General features: G+C 42.7%; 1 protein-coding gene across 1 annotated transcript in view; it reads left to right on the top strand.

The window, feature by feature from the left end:
• Window positions 1–3803: 3803 nt before the first annotated feature.
• pappaa (pregnancy-associated plasma protein A, pappalysin 1a) overlaps window positions 3804–13518 on the top strand; it is a 103162-nt gene continuing 93447 nt past the window's right edge. Inside the window, exons 1-2 of the mRNA XM_086186987.1 lie at window positions 3804–4957; window positions 10854–11958. Coding sequence (XP_086043113.1) covers window positions 4567–4957; window positions 10854–11958 — 1496 coding nt within the window. The 5' untranslated portion in view covers window positions 3804–4566. The remainder of the gene's footprint in view (window positions 4958–10853; window positions 11959–13518) is intronic.

The raw sequence follows: 13518 nt of genomic DNA, 5'->3' as shown, positions 1-13518 counted from the left end.
CTGGCTACAAGCATGGAATCCTATTGTGGCTACTGCTTTGCATAACTGCTTTTTTAAAAAAGATGTCTCTTTAAAAAAAACAACATCCAGAACAGCTCAATATTTATTGTAAACCATCATCTGATTTATTTGCTCCTGTGTTAACATTGTTGACACTGTATCTTTTTTTATTCCCCAGATCACACACACACACACACACACACGCACGCAGGCACGCACGCACGCACGCACACACACACACACACACACACACACACACACACAAATGAGGCAAAAGCATTTAGGTTTGCACTTTAGAACCGCCACAGTCACAGATTAAGCTCGGTGCATTAATGGATTATCGGACAATGTTTTTTTCCTATTTATCTCGTACTGCTCCGCTGTCACTCACATGACGTCGTGGGATTATTGTACTATACTGCAACCACTTTTCTCTCTAAACAGAAGTGATCAGCAACGGCGCGTCTACAGTTACATGCCAACTTCAAAATATCTTGATTTATGATTACAAAATAAAAGAAATTCCCGTTTTCTTATTAGATTCGTCGCTGCTGCGCGTCTTCCTTTTTTTTCCGAGCCTTGATTCTGATTTTGAGGCGTTGGTGGTTTGTTTTATTCGCTGTTGACGCCTGAATGTGGCTGAATTCTGCTGATGAACTCAGATTTGTAGACTTGCACAGAGGCCCGATGACACCAAGCACCACAGGTCATCGGGTTAAGACGGGATGTTGTCTTCCTGGACCATCAAATCCTGGAATAACTGGGAATCAGCTTGTTTTGATGAGGAGAGATATTGTGACACTCAGAGCCGGGCAGTTTGAACTTTGAGCATGTTGATTGGTCCGTGCCCCGAGGGGTCGGATGGTGGGTGCAAGACTACACTAAAACAATTAAACTCAATCTCCTTGCATAACAGAGGGATGGTGGATGACCTTTATGTAGGCATGTTTCAGAGAAGGTTTTCTTTTCTTTTTTTGTTCCTCTCTCTCCTCTTCAGTCTGTACATAATGTACCAACCTGAGCAGATCCTGACTGTAAGACATTAGGTCATCTTTTCTACCTTCAGCACTCATGTTCCTTCAGAGAGAGAGAGAGAGAGCGAGGGAGGGAAAGAGAGAGAGTGAGAGTGACAGTCGTCGGTGAAAAAGCGAAGAATGTAATTACAGGATGGGAGAAGTCTTTCATCTTCTGTCATGAAACTCTGGCACCTTCATTTTCCTTCAGCGTTAACTCCTGATATCATGTTAGTTTTATGAGTTTCCAGGTGAACGGAACATGACAACATTTGAATATAAATCCCATCAACAGGAAAAAAAAGAGAGAAATGTACACGTCGTTTGGGAACAGGAAGTATTTATGGAGGGAAACAAAAATTAATCGAATGAATGCAATAGTTTCAGTCTGACTGGATTTGTGTAGGAAAACAATTCCAAGAACTCACGGATGTTTTTTCCCCTCCTGCATCGCTTCTCTTTGACTCCAGAATGCAGAGAGAGCCGGCCGTGCATACATTTAACCCGGAGCTGACGGTGATTGACAGCTAACAACAGGAAAACTGTGGACCCAGTAAGATGAGCAATAAGGATTACGTGCACTTTTGAGTTCGTAAAGTGGCATTTTTGGAGAGTTTTTCTGGCGTTAGCCTTCAGTATGCGTTCGCTCCAACATAAATATACGTGGCTGGCTCCTGCTGCATTCTGGAGTAACAGAGAAGTATGGAAGGAGGTTTTAAAAAAAAAAAAACACCCCCTACTTGTGAGTACTTGAGAGGCAGAAATATTGCTTTAATCTTAACTGGAAGCACATTCCTTCAAAAGCCTGGTATTGGACCAGGACTGGCCTCCAAACTGTGACGTCACTAATCGCGCCTGTAGGGCCGCCTCTTGAAATTGCAACAAGCACAGAGAAAATATTTTCTTTCATCGCTGAACGTGGAAAAAAAAAAAAAAGCCTTTAAGAGTCAAACCGCATCATTTAAGACAGCGAAGCTCAAACATTCAAGCGTGGCAACAATGCTTTTCACCTCTTACCTTTGTAGTTTACATCAAAAGCAACACATTCAATCGGGAGCGAGCAGCTCCGGACAAAAACTCCTCCAGAGAGTCGCAAGTCTTGCCACTGAACTGAATCTGAAAGTGTTTTTATCCACCTGCCATGGGAAGTTTTGGAGACACAAAGTCCACTGTCTCCTTTTTTAAATTTGTTTTCCATGTGCTCCCTTCAAGGTTATACACCTTTCAATATGTCACCCCCACCCCCAACCCCCGGGGCTCAAGACAAAAGGAAATATGTGGCTCTAAGTCGCAACACCATATGAAGAAGAAGGAAGCAAATAGTTAACGTTTGTTCCCTCTGTCCTTTATGGTAGGTGGCAGGTTTTGGCTCTTTGAACACACATTTACACCAAACAAGCACAGAGGAGCTGAGGACATTCCAGATGAGTGTCCCTAAAGCCACTCTGATCAATTCTGTCTCAAAAATGATTATGAGAGTAACAGGCTCGGTTCATCTCCTTCACTCAGCCGCTCAGACCCATGGAGACTTTGTCACCGGTGTCCTCAGTACGGAGGTTTTTGAACTTTTACATCAATCCGAAGTGGCGTGTGGGTAAACATCAGGAAGCGTGAGTCAACCTGAAACCTAAATACTTCCCTTAAATGTTCATGGAATTCATTTCATACCTGAAGAACCCCCCCCCACACACACACACACACACACACACACACACATAGGTAGGCCACGCACAATTCTACATCTCAGAAGAAGAAAAGACATATGATCCATCAAATTAAGTTCTGTCAAGAACGGACCAAAACTGCTATGACTTTGCCGTGGCTCTGCCATTACCTCTGTGATCGACTGCTTATTTCATTTGGAAAGGACATTAATGGGAGGCATGACTTTGACTTGGTGCAGTTACCTTCATATTATAGGCTATCATACTCTGTCAAAGTTAAAATGGAGGACTTTGGACATAATCTTAAAGTTGTTTTTCATTGGTATTTGAAGCTTATATATTGAAGCCTGGGCAATAAAATAAAACACGCAGGGAAATGACGCCGTGACAGAGACAATACTGATAGTTGTGTTTGAGGGGAGAAATGCAACGTTCGCCTGCATCCACTTGTGAGGCGGCAGAAAGTTTGTGGTTGAAGCGAACTTTTTTTTTCCCCCTTGTGATCTTTATTGTTTAAAAGTATATTTTAGCTTTTTAATTTTTTTTAACCCCTATAACACACACACACACAGATCTTTTTATAATCTATAAATATAAACATCAAGGAGATGGCAGTCCATCCATTTAACCTCTGCAGTAAATTCTAAGTCCTGTCAAAGTCAGAGCCAAAATCTATCACTTTAAAAATGATAGACACTGTAAAAGCTTCTTTCTTTCTTTCTTTCTTTCTTTCTTTCTTTCTTTCTTTCTTTCTTTCTTTAAAAAAAAAACTCCAATAAGTCGACGGGTCCTTTCATGTCCTCAGACTGTCTGATTGTGCTGGATTGTTTAAATTGTAACCACTAGAGGGATACACACACACCTTCCAAATTCACTAAACACCATCCTATCGCTACATGCCGCCGAGAGAATTGCCGTCAGTGAGACTTACCTACCTGTGTGACTTCCCACTTTAAAAGAAAAAAAAAAGAAAAAGAAAAAACAACCCTGGAACATTTGAAACATGAGTTGTTCTTAAAAAGACTTGGGGGGGGGGGAGGGGGGAGGGGGTGAGGGGGGGGGGGAACTGGCAGCTCTAAAGCGGACGGCGAGCAGCGACTCCTCCAAGTGTTTCTGCTCCAGGCAATCAATGAGGACCGCGATGCTTCCTCCTGCAGCTCTCTGCCCCTCTTCCTCTCCTTCGCCTCACCAGATATTATAGTCCTATTTCAACTTTTCTGCAGGCATAGTCAAAGGGAAGTTTGGATGCATATTTTTTTCCCTAAATATTTTATTTTATTTTAAAAAATTTTTCTCTCTCTTTTTGTGGTCCACAATTTACCTCTTATTCCCTGTAATAAATATGAGAGGTGGATTTGTTGTCACTTTTCTTTGGAATTTAATATGTGAAATTTCTTATGCTGTTTTACGGGTAGGATAAGGAAACAACAAAAAGGTGTGACAAGAGCTTGGCGGACAACTGTGGATTTCTGCGAGTAACTCCTACCGTCCAAAGGGGATGAGGGGGGCATCGGCCGGACCCCCCTCTTGATTGATTACTTATTAGTCATCCCTTTGGCTAAATGGGACCCATTGAAAAGGCACCGTGGAACACACACATGAATCAAATATGCCTGTGTCCCCTGAATGTCTCCAGAGTAGTTTTGCTTAAGAGAGGGGGTCGTGGCTTAGCAATATAAAGAGAGAAAAACAGCATAGCTTTATGGGTTTATTTAGAGAGTTTGTACGGTTTGACATTGTACCGCTGTAAAAACAGAGAAGGGAAAACTCGAGAGGATTCCAAAGAGAAGAACACTCTGGACATAGATTTTTCTAGTCATTCCGTTGTTTCTTTTTAATTTTTTTCTTCTTATTATTTTAGATATTTTTGCAATTTCTTATCCCGAAAAATGAAACTTTGGACATCTCCCTGGGTGTCTTGCCTGGTGATTCTCATCTTGTGCTTTGGATCAGAGTGCGGGATAGTCCGTAGAAAGGGGAGATCCAAGAGGGAGTTGGTGCGCATTAGGGAGGCGAAAGCCACCATCCCAGGGGCTTGTGCCACACGTCTGCCCCGGGGCAAACGCTCTTTGCCCGGCTTGGAGCGACGGGGGCTTCGCCAGCGTCGGCGCTCCTCACAGGCGGAGGTGAACTCTCCAGACCGGGGGAAAGCTGTGTATTTTACCGGCAGAGGAGATCAGCTACGACTGAAGCCTGGCGTGGAGATACCCAGAGGAAACTTCACTCTGGAGATGTGGATCAAACCGGAGGGAGGTCAGCGATCACCCACAGTGATTGCAGGTAGGATATCGTCTTATTTTTTTTCTTTATTGTCTAACTGTTGAGTTCCTGGACGGTGCGAGCTGAACATGCATGTGCAGAGAGCACCAGACAAAGCAACATGCAGTTTCTGCGAGTTGAGAACGAGTTCATCTATTAGACCAGACAATGATGTAATGCTCTGAAAAGTACAGTGGATATTCCAGGTAGTGCAATGAGGATTTTTGCTCACATTTAACTTTGCCACCTTCAAGACAGACACGCTGCCATTATTGCATGCGCACATTTATTTCCTTCGCCACTTTATGATTTTTTTTCCTTCTTCCTCGTTTCACGCTCATGAAATAAACGAGGAGCGTGAGCAGCAGAGAACCGCATCACTTGACCGTCAGCTGATGTCACTGTGCGTTAAATGTAATTTCTCAGAGCCGACTTGGCTATTTTAAAACTATGATGTAATGGCCGAAACTTTGGCGAGCGAGCACGTCACGGCAGGCACAAAATAAGCGGTACAAAGATGTGGAGGCGCTCAAAGCTCGCGATTCAAGCCGCAATCTTTCGCGTGTGCCCCCCTCCTCTCCCTCCCTCCCTACAAAAAAAAAAAAAAAAAAAAAAAAATCGACACCCTTAGATTGGCTGTGAGTTATGAGACAGGATCGAGGGTTTCCCTTTAACATCGGTCATGTCCTGCTTGTGTTTACACAGCGGTGGTGCGCTTTTATAGTCGGGGTGACCGGATGTCTCTCTAAAAACAAACAAACTAAAAAAAAAACAACAACAAACAACTTGTGTGAATCGATGACATTTATCAGACAGTGATGATGCATCTTGTAAGAACTGAGTGTGCAGAGGAGGAGACACAATTAGGAGCCGCCTGTCGTCAGAGGAGGAGGCTTGCCTGCCGGCTCTGCAGCCATGCGTAAAGGAACATCAGAGAGGTGTTAAAACTGTTCTGCATCATCTCCTTTGACCAATAGCGCTTCTGTAGATGACAGTATAGGACGATGTTCGCTGCTCGGCTTTGCCGATAGGGAGCGTTGCACACATTCCCTGCTACAGTTATTGTGCAGATGGCTGCCTTTGAACTGAACTGAACTGAACTGAACTCAGTCCTCCTCAGCCTCCAGAATGCCAGTCTGCACGTTTAGGGACCTAACCAACCATATGATCAAATTGACTTCTTCCTTTACTTTTCTATCTGTCTGGCCTCCCTCATCCCCCAGACGCACAACTAAACAATCACTTTGTGCACGTGTGTGTTGAGATTCAGTAGACTCCTCTGGCCGGTTGGCATGCTCTGTTAAGCCTCTGGAAGTGACTCAAACTGAGGAAGAGGGGGGTTAAAGGGTCTGTGGTGACCTGAGTGACTCAGAGGATGGACACAATAACAAGAACATCTGTAGTGTGTGATGCAGTCTAGTCGAGAATAAACACAATCTGACCACAAAATGTTTTCATATCTTTTTCAAACATTTATATCATGAAGTGTGTTCAGGAACATGTATCCAACCCAGGTATTGTTGTTCCCCGTCTCTGCCTTGTAGAACACGACTATTCATGCTGATTTTGAGTGTGCCAGGGGGGCCCTAAAGCCAGTGAATATGATGATCAAACAAATTCAATAAAGCCTAATCTTTTAAATCTAATTTAGGCCTCAAAAATCCCAGTGCCTTGCAAAATGCCCCCATCCCCTTGTTTTGATTCACCGTGTTGTTTGCAGCAGCTGTTTTTCTAGACTGTGTTGTTTTGACCGCTGCTATTTCTCCTTCACTCTCTCTCATCCTCCTCCTCCTCTTCCTCCTCTTCCTCTTTCTGAATTTTCTAAGTTTGTGACACTAATTTTTTGTGTTTTTTTTTGTGTTTTTTTGCGCTTAGAGGAGAATGCATGATAACACACTCACACGCATGTTTACTTTAGTCACTTTGGGGTATTTACGTCGAGTTATATTCATTTCCTGTAGACTTATCCTAACCACTACTTGCCCTACCCTAAACCTAGCCACCATCTCAAACATCAGCGTTTTTACTAATTGGGGACACAACTTTTGTCCTCAGTTGCACATTCCATCCCCAATTAACTGTTCTTAAGACTGGCTTGTGTTCCTGAAAGTGGTTTGAGTCAAAGTCTAATTATAGTGCAATTTTATGGATCAAATAAATATTACAATTCCTTATATGAATGTCTGTGGGAACAGGTTTGTTTTGCCTCTTTTGGGTGAATAGAAACTGTTCCAGGATCAATAACCATCAATTAATTCTTCCTATTGATCACGCGGACGGTCTTTTGCCCTTGTAAGTGGAAAAACAATAAAATAAGTGCTTCTTGCTGATTTGACCGTTACACATGGTCCGAATTGATCCCAGGTGTTAAAGCATTTGAACCTTTGTAAGAGTTTACAGTGTGTGTGTATATATATATATATATATATATATATATATATATATATATATATATATATATATATATATATATATATATATATATATATATATATATATATATATATATATATATATATATATACACACACACACACATGCTCATATACACACATGCGCATGCACACACACGCACACAATCAGAACATCAAGTTCTGTGTCCAAATGTTATGCAAACTTTGTTGTGCCCTATTACCCTTGTATCCGGGTCATGATGGGTTGTCCTGCATCAAAGGAAGAAGAAAATAAATCGTAGAGGGGAGCTGAGGCTTTCTTCCATGACCTGCCGGGGACAATTATATGCAGACGTCGGCAGATAATTGCTGCGATAACAGATATCTTGATGCTGTCATCTAACAGAGTGATGATGAAGAGGAACAAAAAAACAGAATTGAATTTGTTTAGGCTACTTTTTCCCAAACGCTTAAAAACTATATCCATTTCATGCTTCATTATTGTCAGGTATACCTGGAATACTAAGAGGAAGATGAATAATCTTGAGAGCATGACTTTGTAGAGGGCAGTCAAAGAGCTAAGTCAGCCAAACTCAATGAAAAATAATGATATTTTTCCAATGTTCAATCTCCAAATGTAATGGGTTCTTCCTTGGCCCGTGCTACATCCCTTCACCAAGTTTGGTGAAAATCAGCCTCAAAGCTTTTGTGTAATCCTGCTGACAAACAGACAATCTGCACTGAGAGCATAACCTCTTCGCTGGAGGTAATGAACCATCAAGTGGTTGGAGTTCCAGAGCTGAGTTAGTTAGCCAACATTATTTCTACTAGAACCATCTCCATTTACTTGACGCATGTTGTGCCTGTGTACAATTTTGGAAAAGTGCTTTAAAATGCCTCAGAACAATAGTTTCTGTCCTTGTGTCTAATCGTGAGGTTGTTTTTGTGACATCATCGCCACAGTCAAAGTTTCAGTGCAGAAAAAAGTGGTGTTACATCACCCGACACTCATTTGAGTGAACCATGAATTTAAACAGTCAGGCATCAACAGTTGAACTAATTCAAACCGGACAACCAAGTTTGTGCTTTTACGTTTCGCGATACCGTTCTTATAACCAATATATTTGATATGTTTGTTGTTGTTGTTTTCAAATATCAATGGAATTTTCCATTGTCTTTTCAAGGAAACTTCTGTCATGGTCACTTTGGTATGACTATGAAAAGTGCCTTTCTTTGACCCTTCAGAGCCAGAAAAGCTAAAAAGTAAACAGGCTCTTCATTGTTCCCTTCCTCCCTGCTTTTTATCAAGTCCTTGTGACATTTTTCTTTGTGTGTGTTTTTGTGTGTGTGTGTGTGTGTGTGTGTGTGTATGTGTTTCTTTACTTTTTCTTTTTCCTGAGTGTGTTTTTCTTGGAAGAAGACAAATGGCAAGTGCGAGGAAGGTTGCCTTTGAACCTGACAGGAAAAGCTCTCCACCGTAGCATATGCAAATCCCCAGTGTGTGTGTGTGTGTGTGTGCGCGCGCATTTCTGAGTGTACTGCGTGTATAAGTAGAGCATGCATGTCTGTTTAAGTGTGTGTCGGTTGTGTTTGTGTGAGCCCGGCCAGTCACAGTGCAGGGTCTGGAGAAGTGTAGTATGTTAGATTAATTGAGCATGGCAGAATTATGACAGCTGTTTACACTAGGAACCCTGCGAGCATTTTAGCACACCTTTTAGCCTTGAGTGCACTAGCTGACAGATGGAGGGCTTTTTCCTTCCAGTGTAGTGAAAAGCCTGAAAACGTCATACACCAAAGGCCTGACCTTGATGCTGAACTCAGCTCTCACTCTTTGAACGCTAGTCCATTGAAATACCAAGTTAATGAATGCATACTGGAGGGTGCATCTAATGAGAAACAGATCAAAGTTAGCAAGATGTCAGTGGAATCACCATTAGCTAGCCACTTAATTCAGTCTCAGGTAGCCTAATCGATGTGGAACAAAGGCGTGTGAAGTGGACAGGTTAAAGCAGAGATGTGTGTGTAATATACGTATCGTTTTAGACCTAGAGAAGCATATTAAAGGGCTGTGATGAGGAGAGAAAGCAAGGGCACTTTAAACATGCAGGTCACACACTAAGTGTTGTATTGGAGATGGATGTAATTGCCAGCTCATAGTTTGAAGTGCTTGGAAATCTGAGGGAAGTATCGTTGCAGCAGCACTTGAATCATCTGTGAATTTTATCGTGTTAAGATGGACCTTGTGAGACACGTCAATGCGCTTTTGAATCTAACCCACAAACTCCAGGGCATGAATATATGCAACACAGTCACGAACCTGCGTTCAGAAACCTGAACTTGTGTGCCTGCACATACGTACCTCAACAAGCACTAAACAAACAAACATTTAGCATTCAGAGATCCCCTAAGAAGTGAAAACACATTACCATGCTGAAGCTGACATACGTGGTCCAAGTGAAACAGGAAAAAGGTGTTTTGGTGCCTCTACAAAAACAAGGCTTCAGCAGAAAACTAACCTTTTCTGGCTACCTCACTGGCAAGGGAGATTTACACGGACAACTTTAAATGCACTCAGTGTTCAAGAAAAGCCTATAGAGAGAGATTTCCATGGAGTCTCCCTTAGCTAAACATGCACTTCAACCCAATTTCCAGGACAACACGCCCTATATATCATATTTATACATTTGCTCCCTAATCTCCACTACATGCTCAGTCTCTCCCTGGAAATACCACTTTTAAGAATATTCCAGAAGGATCTATTGGATGTTTAAAATAGGTGGAGATCTGGCCCAGAAGTGAAATAAGCAAGTCAGATATACAGTACTTTGCAAAAAACAATGGCGCACTTGTGAAAAAAACAAAATGCAGTAAAATTATGTTGTTTCAAGATGTTTGGCAGGTAGGTTGTTCCAGCACCTCTGAGCACCAGGTCATCTCAGTCGCTTCTGTCTCCTCAGATAATCTCCGAACCACAGTTTTGTTGATAGCAGGACGCTGTCATGGTCACAACATCTGTTGCTGTTGCTATTTTATTTGTTCTTTCACTACATGTTAGAAGCCACATTTCATTCTCTGGCGTTGGGTATCTGGGGTCTTGTATAATACATGCTGTGTCCCCAGGAAGACCATAGACACGTCCACTGATTAGTCTGGGATCAAAGCACATTTCATGTTTTTTTGGACACCAATATGTGTGGTATATCCACACAGAACACATAAGTGATAGCTGCAGAGTGAGCAAAAACCTTTTATTTAGCTCACTGGTAGCTTGTTTTTGCAAGAGCACTCTCCGTGGTTTATAAACTCTCTGTGGCAAAAGTTAATTTTTTTCAGCGTAGATTAATGGTACAAGGAGCTTTGCAAACACCTATAAGATCACCGATAATACATTTGGATAATAACATAACCAGATCTTGAAATGCATCTCTTCCACAGCAGCCTTATCGTTTTCCCATTGATGAACTAACTCTCTTACAGTTGAACAGAAAATAATTGATTTTTTTTTTTCCATTTTCTCTCCTCAGGTCTTTATGACAAATGTTTCTACGCCTCCAGTGACCGAGGTTGGCTGCTTGGCATCCAGGCAGTCAGTGAACATGGGAACCGTGATCCCCGTTTTTTCTTCTCCCTCAAAACTGATCGTGCCCACAAAGCGACCTCCATCCACTCCAATACTCGCTACATACCCAATCAGTGGGCACATGTGGCTGTTACATATGACGGCGTCTATATGAAGCTGTTTGTCAATGGCGCCCAAGTCGGTGTCAGTCGGGAACAATCGGGGGATGTCTTCAGCCATCTGACCAAAAAGTGCAAAGTGCTGATGATTGGGGGGAATGCACTGAATCATAATTACAGGGGGGCGGTGGAAAGGGTGGGTCTATGGCGGCAGGCTCGAGGTCAGAGGCAGATTATCAGGGATATGCACGGCCATGAGGATCCCCAAGATCTACCTCAGCTGGTCATCCGTGAAACATTTGAGCACCCGGGCCGGAAGTGGCTGACTGTTAAAGACGGCACCTTTCCTCAGCCTGAGCAGCGAGGAGGTGGGCGATTAGGGTATCTGGGTGGTGGTGGAGCTGGAAATGCTGAAGGATTATTGGACACAACGCTGGAGCCTCCAACTTGCGGTCAAACTGTCTGTGACAATGTTGAGGTTATCAAAAACTACAACCAGCTGTGGAACTTCCGTCGGCCCAAGAAAGTACGATATCGCGTGATAAATATTTGGGACGACACACGGACAAGACCAACTGTCTCAGACCACCAAATCAGCCTGCAACACCAGCAGCTAAATGATGCCTTTAGTCCCTACAACATCACCTGGGAGCTCAGCATTCACAATGTGACCAACTCCTCCCTTCGTAACCGACTGATTCTAGCCAACTGTGATATCAGCAAAGTTGGCGATGATGCCTGTGACCCAGAATGCAACCATCCGCTGACAGGATATGATGCAGGGGACTGCATGTCTGGGCACCGGAGCCGCTGCCCTGAACACAAGCAGGGTAATGGCGTGTGTGACCCCGAATGTAACTGGGAGAATTTCTTCTATGACCTTGGTGACTGTTGTAACCCCAATGTGACGGATGTGACCAAAACATGCTTCAACCGCTCTTCTCCACACAAGTAAGATCCCTTTCTTTGTTTTCAGAGTTTTAGAGTAATTCTATTTGGTGGTTGTTTAGTTCACCAAAAAAAAAAAAAAAAAAAGCTTAAAATAACCACAACATTCCTTGCTTAATTTGACACATTTCTGGTAGACATGATTGAATAATTTTGGTAGACCAAATCCCCGCCATGGCCTCTCATGCCTATAGTAAATCAAACAACAAATCTTTCCATACACATGCTTCAGAAGAGAGGTTTGGATGTCTGGTCCTACTGTTTCCCGACCATTTGGGCTGAGGCTGAGTGTAACTCAACTCCCAGCCTGTGTGGCCTGGGAAATCCTCCGGGGGCAGCTCGTCCAATCTAGCCTTGGCCTGGTTCAATCAGTGTTCCACACTTAAGCAGGGCAAAACAAATGCAACAGGATGACTTTCCTGGTAGCAAATGCACATGCCAAACGGTTCATTTTTGTATCAATTTTTCAACAAGTCTCTCTACCTTTTTTCTACTGTTTCCTATATCCAGAGGCCTTAATTAAGCTGTCTTGATTGGAGAGGGGAGTTGGTTTGGAAAGAGTGAGATTGTAAACAGTGTGCAAGAGCAAATAGAGGTCAGAAAATAGAGTCCAGTATGGCTGTTGCTTGTAGCGATGGAAATTATTTCAAAGACTCTCTCCAGGAAACCAGAGAGAGACGTGTTTCCTGGGTAGGCAGGTATGGGTCGCTAAACCTGGGTGCCTGATTTTCCATGAAAAACATTGAAGTTTACAGGAAGAAGATCACCGTTAGTGAGTCTCACAGTAGTACTGTACATGCAGCAGGAGATTGTGGTTCTCTGTGGCTACTTTAAAAGAATACAGAGGCCTTCATGAATGCAGGCAAATTTTTTGTTTTTGTGGTAACCTCATTGTGGCTTGTAGATGATGAGTAAAAGCTGGCAAAGGAGAATAAATCTTTGGAATTTGCTATAATAAGGTTTGTGCCAGACCTCCACTACCAGGATTGTTTGTTTTTTGGTACACTGAAACTCAACACGGTAGACTGAGACATGTTTGTGGACAATGCAGGGAGTCTTTATGGTTATGCCAGAAAAAGAGACAAAAATGACAGAAATTTAGATGTTTGTCTGTATTTCCTGCCACTGTCATGTGGGGACAAGTGAAAGGGAGAGAAACCGCCAGACTTAGTGTGTGGGATTGTTTAGAGCTGTCTGATATGAACAGAGGTATCAAGGATGCTGTTTTCAATCACAGTTAAGCTGGAAGCATTGTCTGTTTGGCACTATCCTCTTGTTTAAAATAACCGCTAAATAGCTAAATAACGATATCTAATTAGCAACATCAGAGGCTAAAAGCAGGTGGGTTAGCCATTTCTTCCATCTCGCAATTCCCACCACATCCCTTCCAGCTTAGTCATCATTAGAAGCCCATTCATCAACTGGTGGGCAATCTAGTTCATTTAGAGCAATTGGCAAAAAGCTTGAAATGTTCAAGTCACCCCACAGGTATTTAAAAAAAAATAAAAATGGGCGTGTGAATGGAAGGATACCAGCACGAGAGAGAAAGAGACAGACAGAGGA

Source organism: Aulostomus chinensis, chromosome 19, assembly GCF_037954235.1.
Source record: "Aulostomus chinensis isolate RoL2024-O1b breed Wild chromosome 19, RoL_Achi_v1.0, whole genome shotgun sequence".
In the NCBI taxonomy this organism is placed as follows: domain Eukaryota; kingdom Metazoa; phylum Chordata; class Actinopteri; order Syngnathiformes; family Aulostomidae; genus Aulostomus; species Aulostomus chinensis.
Note: the sequence above shows the minus strand (reverse complement) of the source record. Positions and strands in the feature narration are given on the sequence as shown.